Source organism: Lithobates pipiens, unplaced genomic scaffold, assembly GCF_037356315.1.
Source record: "Lithobates pipiens isolate NorthernLeopardFrog02 unplaced genomic scaffold, aLitPip1_a1.2 Scaffold_18, whole genome shotgun sequence".
NCBI lineage: Eukaryota > Metazoa > Chordata > Amphibia > Anura > Ranidae > Lithobates > Lithobates pipiens.
This window is the reverse complement of record NW_027507758.1, coordinates 337,795,758-337,810,926: the sequence shown is the minus strand read 5'-3', so window position 1 is coordinate 337,810,926 and position 15,169 is coordinate 337,795,758. Positions and strand designations below refer to the sequence as shown.

At 41.4% G+C, this 15,169-nt stretch overlaps 1 protein-coding gene across 1 annotated transcript in view; it reads right to left on the bottom strand.

Moving 5' to 3' along the window:
• Positions 1–11,053: 11,053 nt before the first annotated feature.
• The window catches only part of TMEM30A (transmembrane protein 30A), a 38,965-nt gene continuing 34,849 nt past the window's right edge, over positions 11,054–15,169 (bottom strand). The window contains exon 7 of the mRNA XM_077487373.1: positions 11,054–14,035. Within this exon, the coding sequence (XP_077343499.1) occupies positions 13,842–14,035 (194 nt within the window). The 3' untranslated portion in view covers positions 11,054–13,841. The remainder of the gene's footprint in view (positions 14,036–15,169) is intronic.

The following is a 15,169-nucleotide window of genomic DNA, read 5'->3' as shown; positions in this document are numbered from 1 at the left end:
GGAATGAACCACCAGAGAAAAAAGACACTTAACGATTTGGAGAGATACAAGTAAACACTGAGGATATATGCTCACCGGTCACTTTATTAGTGTTGTTTAGGTTCAAACCGAGCATCAGATTGGGGAATTTATGCAAATTTGAATGTGGCATGGTTGTTGGTGCCAGATGGGCTGCTCTGAGCATTTCAAAAACTGCTGATCTACTGGGATTTTCATACACAACCATCTCTAGGGTTTACAGAGAACGGTCCAAAAAAACATAAAATATCCAGTGAGCTCAGTTGTACGGACAAAAATGCCTTGATATCAGAGAATGGGCAGGCTGGTTTGAGATGATAGAAAGGCAACATTAACACAAATAACCACTCATTACAACCAAGGTATGCAGAATACCATCTGATTGCACAACACATCAAACCTTGAAGCAGGCAGCAGCAGAAGACTTGGGTGCCACTCCCATCAGCTAAGAACAGGAGCCTAGCATACAGTTCGCTCAGGCTTACCAAAATCGGCCAATAGAAGATGGGAGAAATGTTGCCTGGTCTAAGAATTGTTGATTTCAGCTGTGACATTCAGATGGTAGGGACAGAATTTGTTGTAAACATTAAAACATGAATCCATCCTGCTTTGTATCAACGGATCAGGCTGGTGGTGGTGGTGTAATGGTGTGGGGGATATTTTCTTGGCACAGTTTGGGCCCCTTAGTACCAATTGAGCATCGTTTAAATGGCACAGCCTACATGGCTCTTGTTGCTGACCATGTCCATCCCTTTATGGCTCCAGTGTACCCATCTTCTGATGGCTACTTCCAGCAGGATAATGCACCATGTCACAAAGCTCAAATCATCTCATTGAACATGACGAGTTCACTGTACTCCAATGGCCTCCACAGTCACCAGATCTCAATCCAATAGCACACCTTTAGGATGTGGTGGAACAGGAGATTCACATCATGGATGTGCAGCCAACAAAGCTGTAGCAGCTGCTTGATGCCATCATGTCGATATGGACCAAAATCTTTGAAGAATGTTTCCAACACCTTGTTGAATCTATGCCACAAAGAATTAAGGCAGTTCTGAAGGCAAAATGGGGTCCAACACAGTACTAGCAAGGTGTACCTAATAAAGTGGCTGAAGAATGGATGTGCTCTGTTCAGGTTTCATGACAGATTTACAACCACTTTAAGGTAGCTGCACAATCCAATCGTCTATAATAATAGAAAGGGGAGTTTTGGGACTGAGTGAGGCAATTGACAAACAGCTGGATAAAAGCTTGACAGGTTTATTGTCGTTAGAAAAATATAGTATTAAACAGTAAGTACATATATATAAAAGCTATATTATATATACACACACCCCTATATACACATAAAAAATAATGTAGCAGCACATTATAAATTCCAGATGTGTGAAGTTTAAAATTCTGTATAGAAAAAAAATATTTTTTGAAGGAGTAAAAAACATTTTGTATATGGTATGCATTCAATACTTGTGCAGAAAGAAGGCATGGTTGCAACCTACAGTGCTCAACATGTTTTGTGGTACAGAGCCACTTCCTTGGGAGAAAATGCATCCACATGTATGGAGCTATGGTTCAAAAGATATGCGGGACTACAAAACAAGGGCCACTAGAGTTGTCTATCCCGAGAGCTGAGGTAATTAATCTGCCTGTGGGGCAATCAGTACCCCCTTAGCCCCTGTACACACGGTCGGAGATTTCGACAACCAAATCCGTCGGATTTTGTCCGTCGGATTGTGTCCGAAACTGTTGCATACACACGGTAAGACTAAGTTGTTGAAAAATCCAATCTTTCAGAACGTGATGACGTAATTTCGTTACGATGGGACTACATTCAGACTAGTAGCCAATAGCTTTGATGTAGGAATTTGATCTGAGCATGCGTGGCACTTGGTCCGATCAAAATTCGCTACACATGATCGGAGTATGTCCGACCGGCCCAGTTGGTTGGGAAATATTTCCAACATGTTGGAAAATTGAGTCCGACGGAATCAGTCCGATGCATGCCACACACAGTCGGATTATCCGACGACACGGTCCGATAGGACACATTCCGACGGATTCTCCGACCGTGTGTACAAGGGCTTAGAGCTATTACTTATTACTTTTTGTCACTATCCAGTGCATCATGGAGATTTCCATTTCTGGGAATGCTTTGTTGTCCCATGTGCAGTTTCATTACCTCAGCTCCCAGGACAGACAACTCCTCTAGCGGCCCTGGTTTTGTTGTCCCCCATATCTTGTTAACTGTAGCTCCATATATGTGGATGCATCCGCTCCCGAGGAAGTGGCTTTGTACCACGAAATGTGTCAAGCACTGTAGGATGCAACCATGCCTTTATACATCAGTATTGCATGCATGCATACCGTATACAAAATGTTTTTTGCTACTTCAAAAAATATTTCTTTCTATATGGAGTTTTATACTTTACACATCAGGAATTGTAATGTGCTGCTACATTATTTATATATACACAAAATCTATATATTTATTACACTTACTGTTTAATGCTATATTATTTGTCTTACAAACAAACAATAAACATGTCACGTTTTTATACAATATCCAGCTGTTTGTCAATTGCCTCACTCAAAATCCCAAAACTCCCCTTCTATTTACTTGATGCAGTAATGGAGGAACATCATTTTGTGTGTGTCATTCAAATTCCCTTTACACCCCGTCCCCTATACAGTCATCTAAGACCGTGTGTCCTCTAAAGTACAATTAAGAAAAGGTTTTGTACCTCTCAGTGCAATGTCCAAAAGGGACAAGGAGACCAGGGACAAACTGTGGGTACCATCCTGTTTACTGAGATGAGTTAAGCTTGGTACACATGATCCGAATATCAGCCAATTCAGCAGAAACCAGCTGTTCGGATAGTGTGCACAGCTGCCTGTCTGACAGAACCCCGTCTTCCTGGAAAACCAGCATCTGAGCAGCAGGGGAGCAGCACTGGCAGCCAGTGCTGGTTAGTGTGTTCTAGCGGGAGGGGAGACAGACCCTGTGTTAGAACACAATAGCACAGTGAGGGAGATCATTGCACTAAGACCCCTTTCACAACACACCGCCGATAGCGTGGGTGGTAAAACGCCGATTTTTAATTTTTTTTGCTGGCGGTATTACAGCGCTGCCCCATTTATTCAATGGGGAGCAGCGGTGGAGGAGCGGTAAACACACTGCTCCTTCACCGCTCCAAAGAAGCTGCTGGCAGGACTTTTTCCTGACATCCTGCCAGCGCACCGCTGTAGTGTGAAAGCCCGAGGGCTTTCACACTACACATAATGGTGCAGCTTCTTTAGGGCGGATTGCAGGTGCTATTTCTAACGCTATAGCGCCTGCAAAACGCCCTGGTGTGAAAGGGGTCTAACATCGCTACAATTTCCCTACACCGCACTAACATTGCCAGAGTATTCCCTATCCATTACACCTCCTGGATCTGATGAAATGTTTTTAAATTTACAGGAGCTGGAGAATGTTCTCTTTTATTCTGAATGCCAATCAGAGCACTTCACAAAACATAAATTGCTAAACAAAATGGTTAGCTTAAAATCCTAATCACAAGTTGCATTTGGGTTGCTTAGAAAATTATACCCCGTCTATAAAAAATTATATGTAAATGTCTATACCCTATATACACCCTTTCTTGGCGCTTCAAAGATTCTCCACAGACTCCATAGAAGTATGACAATGCTTGCAAACTGCACCCTGCAGCTTTTGAAAGGCTTTTATTCAGAATGAACTTTGCTTTCTTTTGGAGGTATTGCAGATATGAGATATGCCAGGAGCGAACCGGATGGAGGTCATTAGCAATCACGTCCAGTTCATGTGTGCAGAGAGCAGCAAGGGGAGCAGGGCCCGGAGTGGAGCAACTAGCAGACAGTACATGTGGTGTGCAACATGGGATCGCTATAGGACTGGAACGTGAAGACTGAGCAGATGAAACTAGAAGATGTCACATGCGGTGTGCAGCATGGGAACAATATACAGTGGGGACTCAAAGTATTCAGACCCATTTAAATTTTTCACTCTTTGTTATATTGCAGCCATTTGCTAAAACCATTTAAGTTCATTTTTTTCCTCATAAATGCACACACAGCACCCCATATTGAAAGGAAAACACAGACTTGTTGACATTTTTGCAGATTTATTAAAAAAGAAAAACTGAAATAATACATGGTCATAAGTATTCAGACCCTTTGCTCAGTATTTAGTAGAAGCACCCTTCTGATCTAATACATAGGGTCTGAATACTTAGGACCATGTGATATTTCAGTCTCTTTTTAATAAATCTACAAAAATGTGAACAAGTCCGTGTTTTTCTGTCAATATGGGGTGCTGTGTGTACATTAATGAGGAAAAAAAAATGAACTTAGCAAATGGCTGCAATATAACAGAGTGAAAAATTTAAGGGGGTCTGAATACTCTGTCCCCCCTGTAGCAGGAGGTGAGCTGAGACCAGAGAGAAAAGGAGGATCAGCAGAGCTGGGGGTTACTACTGAGTGGGGGGGGGGGGGGGGGGATCTGCTGAATAAGGGTACTAATAAGCTTGGGTTCTACTGGGCCCCTTTAAAACAAACAGAAAATCAACACACACAGGGTATTTGCCAAGCTTCAACAAAAATGATCACCAAAGCATCAAACCACTTTATGACCGGCGCATGACGATGCACGTCCATTTTTTAAAGAGGGATCTCTCAGTAACGGCAGCAGCTGCTTCCACAACCGAGATATCCATCTCTTCAGGCACCAGTCGTGTGTAGGTAATGGTGGTCTCTGCAGCGGGTTCACCATGAGATCACAGTTATCGGCGGCAGGAGAGGTGCCCCCCCTCCACCGCTTACCGGAGCCGTAGGCGGAGGCGATCGGGTCCTTCACATTGCTGGGTATAGAGACGAGTGAGGGGAAGATTGCTCCCACCCGTCTATACCACAGCAGGGCGGAAGCGATGTCAAAACGTCACTTCCACCCATAGCTCTTAAAGGCCCATTTTTTCAATGTATTTTTTTTATTGCATTTAAGTCTAAATATAAGATCTGAGGACTTTTTGACCCCAGATCTCATATTTAAGAGGACCTGTCATGCTTTTTTCTATTACAAGGGATGTTTACATTCCATGTAATAGGAATAAAAGTGATCCATTTGAAAAAAAAAAAAAAAAAAAAAGTAAAATGAGAAAAAAAAAATTTCTTAACACCCCGTCCCAACGAGCTCACGTGCAAAAGCAAACGCATATGTGAGTAGCACCCGCATATGAAAACGGTAGTCAAACCACACGTGAGGTATCGCCATGATTGGTAGAGCTAGAGAAATAATTCTAGCCATAGACCTCCTCTGTAATGCAAGACATGCAACCTGTAGAATTTTTTAAATGTCGCTTATGGAGATTTTTGAGGGTAAAAGTTTGACGCCATTCCACAAGTGAGCGCAATTTTGAAGCATGACATGTTGGGTATCAAATTTACTCAGCGTAACATTATTTTTCACAATATAAAAAAAAATAAAAAAATTGGGCAAATTTTACTGGGTGTCTTATTCAAAAAAAGTGATTTTTTTTCCCCAAAAAAGTGCTCTTGTAGGACCGCTGCACAAATACGGTGTGAAAAAAAAAGTATTGCAATGACTGCCATTTCATTCTCTAGGGTGTTAGGAAAAAAATAAATTTATATATACACACACACACACATATACAGTGCCTTGCGAAAGTATTCGGCCCCCTTGAACTTTTCAACCTTTTGCCACATTTCAGGCTTCAAACAAAGATATAAAATTTTTATTTTTTGTGAAGAATCACCAACAAGTGGGACACAATTGTGAAGTGGAACGAAATCTATTGGATTTTTGAAACTAATAAAAAAAATGAAAAGCGGGCCGTGCAAAATTATTCGGCCCCCTTGCGTAAATACTTCGTAGAGCCACCTTTTGCTGCGATTACAGCTGCAAGACGCTTGGGGTATGTCTCTATCAGTTTTGCACATCGAGAGACTGAAATTCTTGCCCATTCTTCCTTGCAAAACAGCTCGAGCTCAGTGAGGTTGGATGGAGAGCGTTTGTGAACAGCAGTTTTCAGCTCTTTCCACAGATTCTCGATTGGATTCAGGTCTGGACTTTGACTTGGCCATTCTAACACCTGGATACGTTTATTTGTGAACCATTCCTTTGTAGATTTTGCTGTATGTTTGGGATCATTGTCTTGTTGGAAGATAAATCTCCGTCCCAGTTTCAGGTCTTTTGCAGACTCCAACAGGTTTTCATCCAGAATGGTCCTGTATTTGGCTGCATCCATCTTCCCCTCAATTTTAACCATCTTCCCTGTCCCTGCTGAAGAAAAGCAGGCCCAAACCATGATGCTGCCACCACCATGTTTGACAGTGGGGATGGTGTGTTGAGGGCGATGAGCTTTGTTGCTTTTACGCCAAACATATCGTTTTGCATTGTGGGCAAAAAGTTTGATTTTGGTTTCATCTGACCAGAGCACCTTCTTCCACATATTTGGTGTGTCTCCCAGGTGGCTTGTGGCAAACTTTAGACAAGACTTTTTATGGATATCTTTGAGAAATGGCTTTCTTCTTGCCACTCTTCCATAAAGGCCAGATTTGTGCAGTGTACGACTGATTGCTGTCCTATGGACAGACTCTCCCACCTCAGCTGTAGTTCTCTGCAGTTCATCCAGAGTGATCATGGGCCTCTTGGCTGCATCTCTGATCAGTCTTCTCCTTGTCTGAGCTGAAAGTTTAGAGGGACGGCCAGGTCTTGGTAGATTTGCAGTGGTCTGATACTCCTTCCATTTCAAAATGATCGCTTGCACAGTGCTCCTTGGGATGTTTAAAGCTTGGGAAATCTTTTTGTATCCAAATCCAGCTTTAAAACTTCTCCACAACAGTATTACGGACCTGCCTGGTGTGTTCCTTGGTCTTCATGATGCTCTCTGCGCTGTCAACAGAACCCTGAGACTATCACAGAGCAGGTGCATTTATACAGAGACTTGATTACACACAGGTGGGTTCTATTTATCACCATCAGTCATTTAGGACAACATTGGATCATCAGAGATCCTCGCTGAACTTCTGGAGTGAGTTTGCTGCACTGAAAGTAAAAGGGGTCGAATAATTTTGCACGCACCACTTTTCAGTTTTTTTATTTGCTAAAAAAAGTTTAAAATATCCAATAGATTTCGTTCCACTTCACAATTGTGTCCCACTTGTTGGTGATTCTTCACAAAAAATAAAAATTTTATATCTTTAAAGCCTGAAATGTGGCAAAAGGTTGAAAAGTTCAAGGGGGCCGAATACTTTCGCAAGGCACTGTGTGTGTGTAATATATTATATATATTTATTTATATTTTTATTTTTTTTACTGTTTTAAACATGTAAACACCGAATCTGAAAAAGAGGCTCGGTCCGTAAGTGCTTTAATTTGTGTTTAAGCCTAAGCAAGTCCCTGCTACTTGGTGTGCCGCTCAGAAACTTTTCATCAAGCATGTCGTAGAAGTGCAGAAAGGCTGAAATGGGTGAGCACATGGGTAAAAACAAGGATTCTAAAGACCTTGCGTGGGTTTGATATATGCATTACAATAGCAATCAAAGTCCACTTGCTAAGCTGAAATTTGCAAACTATTGTTTTTATTTCTCTATAATGATAGACAGGACAAAATACTTAATTTAAGAGAATTTATTAAGTGGAATAAGGTAAAGTAAAATCTTGGATATAACAGGGAAACAATCACAGCACTTGTTTAAACAACTGCAACTATACCACCATACAATTGTTCAACCAGTTATAGAAAACCTGCAGACAATCTAGTGGCTTTCCTTACAAAATTGTTAAAACGGGTCCTTTTTTTTTTTCTACATTTGCAAAACAATATTTTTTGCTATACAGGAAGTTACTATACACTTAGGATTCCATACCTGAAAGACCATTATGGGAGATATAATACTGTTTCTTTGATTTTTTATTTTTTTTGGAACTTTCTTCAATGTAGCACGTTTGCAATAAGAAAGTCAAGTCATACAGTTTTAAGTTATTTTTGCTATGATCATTGATGAGCAGCTGAAGGTGTGAGTTCTAAATACAGCACAAGATACTCTTGGCTTGTTACAATGTCACAAACAAGCAACCACTTTCAAGAGTATGGTCCAGGCAGAGCAATAACAATATTGCTACTCCACAGAAAGACATTATGCGCACACATAAGGACCCATTCAAGCTATGTGCGCGATTGATTACCTGTGTTTCTGCATGGAAAAACACAGGTATGATGCAGAAAAGTTTTCTGTGCGTCATATTCAGACCAGAACAAAGGGGAGAATAATATGTTCAAGACTGTTCTGAAGTAAAATCAATATTGAAGAAATTATTTGGATGCAATACTTCTGTTAGGGGAATAAATGGGAGGAGGGGGGGGGGGGGGGGGGGAAGAGGGGGAAGGGGAAGAAAAAAAACTGTAAGACTACAAATAATGGAACCTTCACCATGTACACAATACAGTGGTGTGAAAAAGTGTTTGCCCCCTTCCTCATTTCCTGTTCCTTTGCATGTTTGTCACACTTAAGTGTTTCGGAACATCAAACCAATTTAAACAATAGTCAAGGACAACACAAGTAAACACAAAATGCAATTTGTAAATGAAGGTGTTTATTATTAAAGGTGAAAAAAAATCCAAACCATCATGGCCCTGTGTGAAAAAGTGATTGCCCCCCTTGTTAAAACATACTATAACTGTGGTTGTCCACACCTGAGTTCAATTTCTCTAGCCACACCCAGGCCTGATTATTGCCACACCTGTTCACAATCAAGGCATCACTTAAATAGGAGCTGCTTGACACAGTAAGGTCCACCAGAAGATCCTTAAAAGCTACACATCATGCCGAGACCCAAAGAAATTCAGGAACAATTGAGAAAGAAAGTAATTGAGATCTATCAGTCTGGAAAGGGTTATAAAGCCATTTCCAAAGCTTTGGGAATCCAGCGAACCACAGTGAGAGCCATTATCCACAAATGGCGAAGACATGGAACAGTGGTGAACCTTCCCAGGAGTGGCCGGCCGCCCAAAATTACCCCAAGAGCGCAGCGACGACTCATCCAAGAGGTCACAAAAGACCCCACAACAACGTCCAAGGAACTGCAGGCCTCACTTGCCTCAGTTAAGGTCAGCGTTCATGCCTCCACCATCAGGAAAAGACTGGGCAAAAATGGCCTGCATGGCAGAGTTCCAAGGAGAAAACCACTGCTGAGCAAAAAGAACATCAAAGCTCGTCTCAATTTCCCCACAACACATCTTGATGATCCCCAAGACTTTTGGGACAACATTCTGTGGACCGATGAGACAAAAGTGGAACTCTTTGGAAGGTGTGTGTCCAAGTATATCTGGCGTAGAAGGAACACTGCATTTCAGAAAAAGAACATTATACCAACAGTAAAATATGGTGGTGGTAGTGTGATGGTCTGGGGCTGTTTTGCTGCTTCAGGACCTGGAAGACTTGCCGTGATAAAAGGAACTATGAATTCTGCTGTCTACCAAGAGATCCTGAAGGAGAATGTCCGACCATCTGTTCGTGTACTCAAGCTGAAACGAACTTGGGTTCTGCAGAAGGACAATGATCCTAAACACACCAGCAAGTCCACCACCGAATGGCTGAAGAAAAACAAAATGAAGACTTTGGAGTGGCCTAGCCAAAGTCCTGACCTGAATCCTATTGAGATGTTGTGGTATGACCTTAAAAAGGCCGTTCATGCTCGAAAACCCTCTAATGTAACTGAATTAGGACAATTCTGCAAAGATGAGTGGGCCAAAATTCCTCCAGGACGCTGTAAAAGCCTCATTGCACGTTATCGCAAACGCTTGGTTGCAGTTGTTGCTGCTAAGGGTGGCCCAACCAGTTATTATGTTTAGGGGGCAATCACTTTTTCACACAGGGCCATGATGGTTTGGATTTTTTTTCACCTTTAATAATAAACACCTTCATTTACAAATTGCATTTTGTGTTTACTTGTGTTGTCCTTGACTATTGTTTAAATTGGTTTGATGTTCCGAAACACTTAAGTGTGACAAACATGCAAAGGAACAGGAAATTAGGAAGGGGGCAAACACTTTTTCACACCACTGTATACAGCTAAAAGGCAGCAACATTTCACATCTAGAATCAAGCAAGCTAAATATTCTTCATACTATACATATATGCATGTGTGCGTTATTGCTGCTCTGATTTTCAAGGAGGCTTTTGTCCAGTAGATGGCAGCAATGTCACACAGCAACCTCATTCAAACTACACAATCTTGGGGGGGGGCAGATGTTAGAGTTTCCCCTGTGTGTTCACTAGAAAATCTGACAAAAAAAATAAAAAATCCATGTATCCAAAAGGTTTTACTTCATGTTTTGGAGATTCTTAATATAGCCTTCCTGTCACTTCTCACGTTTTCCAGCTCACATAAAAGCAACTTTTATTGATTTACTTTTAGACCGCTCATCCCTTTTCCTACCTCGGCAGAATAAGACACTTCCAAACTATAATGAAAGTCCACAGCGCAAAAAAGATGTCAAAAGGAGCTGTGATATTTCATGCCAAGCAAAAAAAACGAGAACGTGAAAACTGTTGATGGAGCCTCCCCGTGCATCTTTCTTGCCTCTCTAACTGCAAATACATGTTCAAATCAACAGTGCTAAACTGGAAAAAGACATCAGAGGATGCAGGATTGGAAATAAAACTCTTAATAAACACTTTCTACAAAGGGCTGCAATATAATTACATCAATATTTACAGAAATCCATGGTCCCCTATAAGCTGTTGAAGCTAATATACAGAACATTGTTTTAGAGGTTACAATGAGGATGATGGTGGTGGGAAGTAAAGTGATTGTGTGCTACAATCTCAAGGAAGCGCACTAGTACTGTGACCACACACACTGCAACAATTAGTAGACAGTAGCAGAAACAAATACACGCATATTACTAGTTAATGATTATTTTCCAGAGAATACAGTGTTATGTAACAGGCTTTGCAAATACATCAGTGGACAAAAGGAAGACAGAGCTAGTATAGGACCAAGTGAACTTTATTTTACCAATGTCATCCAGTGTATTAGAGAAGTACAAGACTCACCATCTGCCTTTTCTTCTATGTTGTAAATGAAAATACTTGCTTAACTTAGCATGCTGTACTTCAATCTTATTTTAGATCTCTGCACTTTTTTTCTGTATTACACATTTTCGGAAAAAGAAAAACAAAAAAAAAGGCAATGCTAAATTGCAACAATTACAATTTCTGGAGTAAGTTGTAAGCCAACTAGTTTTCATAAATGTATTGCACTTCAGCTTTCGTACACACCGGAGTTTAAAGCGGAGTTCCACCCAAAAGTGGAACTTGGGCTCATATGTTTCCTCCCCCCCTTCCGGTGCCACAATTGCCACCTTTCAGGAGCCTCAGCAGTGGATATTGACGTCACAGCTCTGCTCCATCCTCTTCCCCGTCGCTGGGCCAGTAGAAAAGAGCAGAACTTTGCTCATGCGCAGTAGGGTTCCCGGCGTGAAGCCTTAAGGCTACACTGCCGGGTTTCCCTTGCCCACAACAGCAGCGCCCAACAGCCGATGTTTCAATGTGCCGACATCACTGGACTCCAGGGCAGGTCCTATTATTAAAAGCCAGCAGCTGCAGTATGTGTAGCTGCTGGTTTTTAATTTTTGCAGCAGTGGGCAGACCTCAGCTTTAAGACCCCTTTACACTGAAGGCAGTTTCAAGTGCACCTGTAACGTGCCTCTCAAGCCTCCCCAGTGTGAAAGCCTGAGTGCTTTCACACTGGGGCGGTGCGCTAGCAGGACCGAAAAAAAGTCCTGCAAGCAGCGTCTTTGGGGCCATGTGGTAGCGGTGTATACACTGCTCCTAAACTGTTCCTGCCATTGAAATCAATGGGTAGCGCTGCTGAAGCACCTTGTGGTTAAAAGTACCCCACACAGTGCCAGTAAAGCCCCGCTAAAACTAGCGATTCTTTACTGCTAACGTGACCCACACCTCAGTGTAGAAGGGCTCTAAAGCGGACCTACACTCTACTCTTCTCCAGTGAGCTCCCTTGACGGTTCAAATATCTTCTCACCAGCTTCTTCCGAATTCTGGATCTTAGGCCATCTCGAATAGCCAGTCTAGGGTGAAATAAATCTCATGCATCCACAAGTTATTTGATTCACCTTGCCGGAAAGAGTGGGAATTGTATACTGAGCTGTGCATGTGTAGCTCAGTATGCAGTGTTAAGAGTTTGTCAGGAAGAAGATACGATTCCTTTACTGAAGAAGAGAGCCTGGGGTTGATATTCTAAAACTGGAGTGTGCAAAATTTGGTGCAGCTGTTAATGGTTGTAATCGGCTTCTAACCTGAAGTGCTTGTAAAGCCTCCCGTTTTTTTTTCCATTAAAATATGTCATAATTACCTGCTCGGATTTACACAGAGCAGCCCAGATACTCCTGTTCTCAAGTCCCCTGCTGGCGCTCCTGGTTCCTCCCTTAGATCCATAGGCATCCATTCGGGCAAGCTTTCTCCTGAGCTGAACTGTTTGCATCCATCTATCCAAGCCAGGCTGAGCCCCTCCCCCTGCGCTCAAATGTTTTGGACTGCTTTGGCTCCCACTGCTCTAAGAAAAGCCTATTAGAGCTAGGGAAAGGGAGCTGCTGCAGACATGCACAACACTGGAACAAGATCAGGTGATTATTAAGGGGAGCTGCACTTAAAGGTTTTTACCTCAATGCAGAGAATGCATTAAGGTAAAAAACATTTACCTTTACAACCACTTTGAGCTTGATCAGTTCAGCTTTGACAAGAAAACCTGCACCAGGTTTTGCACTCTCCAGTTTTAGTAAAGCAAACCCCATCACAAGAAAGAAAACCCTGCTTGCAAATTTTCTATTTTGGACTAAAACTCAGCTTTAAGACAATTCCCATGCAGTGCAATCCAAGATATGCACAAATGTGATCTGAGCTTATTCAGTTGTTAAAACGTGTTCAGAGCCCACTAAATGTCCACAGCAGGGGTACTCGTTGGCACTTACACAACAGCATCATTTTACCTCTATAGTAAGCTGGTTTGTAATGCACTACAATGAACTTAGAGGTCACAATCTGCACTGAAAGGAATTGCTGTGTCCACTGTCACCTAAATAAAAATGTAAAAAAAAAATACTTTAAAAAGAAGAAAAAAAGTTTACACTTTCCTGTCCAGTTACCATTTGGAAAAAAAAATAAAAAAATCACATAAAGGAATCTGCACATGAGGCAAGCGAGGAGAGACCACAAAAACACAAGTAATGGATGCAGCTGACACAAAGAAAAAAATAAAAATAAAAAAAAAAAGACAAAAAAAACGTTCTGCAATAGAGTGATAATTCTATGAAAGGGCAATGGGCAGTAGGTATAAAGTCTCCTTTACAGTACTTTTTTTTCCCATTTTTTTTCAAAAACAGAGTCACCTGCTCAGTATGTAAATTACAATCTGAACTCTGCATTTAGTTGAAAAGGCCAATACAAAATGGAGTAACACATATCAGTGCAATGGCCTTTAGGCACCAGACACAGCCGAGTGCCATACATGTATCAAGTCTGGATCAGCTCAGAAATCCCACTGGCAACCATGTTATGCAGCTGTGATAAACAGCAAGAAGTTCAGTGGAAACAGAGCTTGCACATGAATGAGGCAACAAATACGTTTTTGACTATTTCCAAGGTACAAATAAAAAGGCCTTAAAATGAGCCCACATAAGAAAATAAATAGCATTAGAAATACTACAGCAGAAAGCTAACACACAAGCAGTGCAGACTTGCTTAGATGCACATGCAAACCATTAATTTGGAATATCAGCACTGTTATTACGATTGCCATATTTGGTATGTATGATGAGAAGCACAACACCTAAGAAAAAACAGATTGAGCCCACAGTCATGTATGCAATTCCTAAAAATGGGTTCTTTCCTCCCATCCAAGAAATTGTGCTTAGAATCATTCTCTTTCTTCCATCGAAGCTGAGAACAGGATAATCTGAGAATGGTATAGGAAAATTACTTCACCAGGACATAAAAACAAAACACACAACACACACTAAAAAGGAATGAAGAAAACAAACATGACTGAAGATCAAATGTCTCCTGGATTTCATTAGATGTATTAACTTCTTTAAGACCCCTTTTACACTGGGGCAGTGGTAAAAAAAAACGCTGCTATTTTTGAATAGCGCCGCAAAATTTGAATAGAGCCAGCCCACCGCTCCAATGTGAAAGCCCTCGGGGCTTTCACACTGGAGACACAGCAGCGGCTCTTTCAGGGTGCTTTGCAGACGCTATTTTTAGAGCTGTAGCGCCTGCAAAGCACCCCAGTGTGAAAGGAGTCTTCAAAGCCGTTCCCCATAGAGACCAACCAGAAGCCAAATTTTGGAAAGCTAGGCATGATGTTACTGGTTACAAAAAAAAAAAAAAAAAAAAAAAAAGGCTTGAAGGTAAGTTCAAAAAGACCTAAGAGTAAAACAAGTGTAAATGCCCAATTTTACAACTTTGACATGTGTTAGTAAAACTGTACATATCATCACAACTACTTTGTGTATCCAGGTGGATTATACCTTTTTTTTTTCCTAGGACAAATTTCTTTTTTTGGTGGTAAATGGTACGGATATCTTTTGATTTTATCAAATAGAGATTTTATATATATATATATATATATATATATATATATATATATTATATTATATATATATATATATATATTTTTATTTTTATTTAGCTGTATATTTCTTGCGGTCATAATTTACCAAAGAACAACCAAAAAAGAAATCTCCTGCTCCTGACGAGTTGTTGTTTGAACCCATAGTACAGCCCAGAAACAAACAGTGCATAATTTGCCTCTTTTTTTTTTTATCCTGCCTAAGGCTGGGTTCACACTGCTGCGGGGGGAGATCCGGATGTGATTCGCACAGCAAATCACATCCGATCTCCGTAGCACTGCGAGTTCAGCCATACAGATAGTATGGCTGAACTCGCAGCTGTCCCGCAGCAAACTCGCACAGGACCCTTTTTTGGGTCCGCAACGGAATCGGATCGCATGGGGGTTCACACCATGCGATCCGATTCCTGTGCGAGTCGGCAGATCGCACTGCGATATGCCGACGGATCTGGGGGTGTC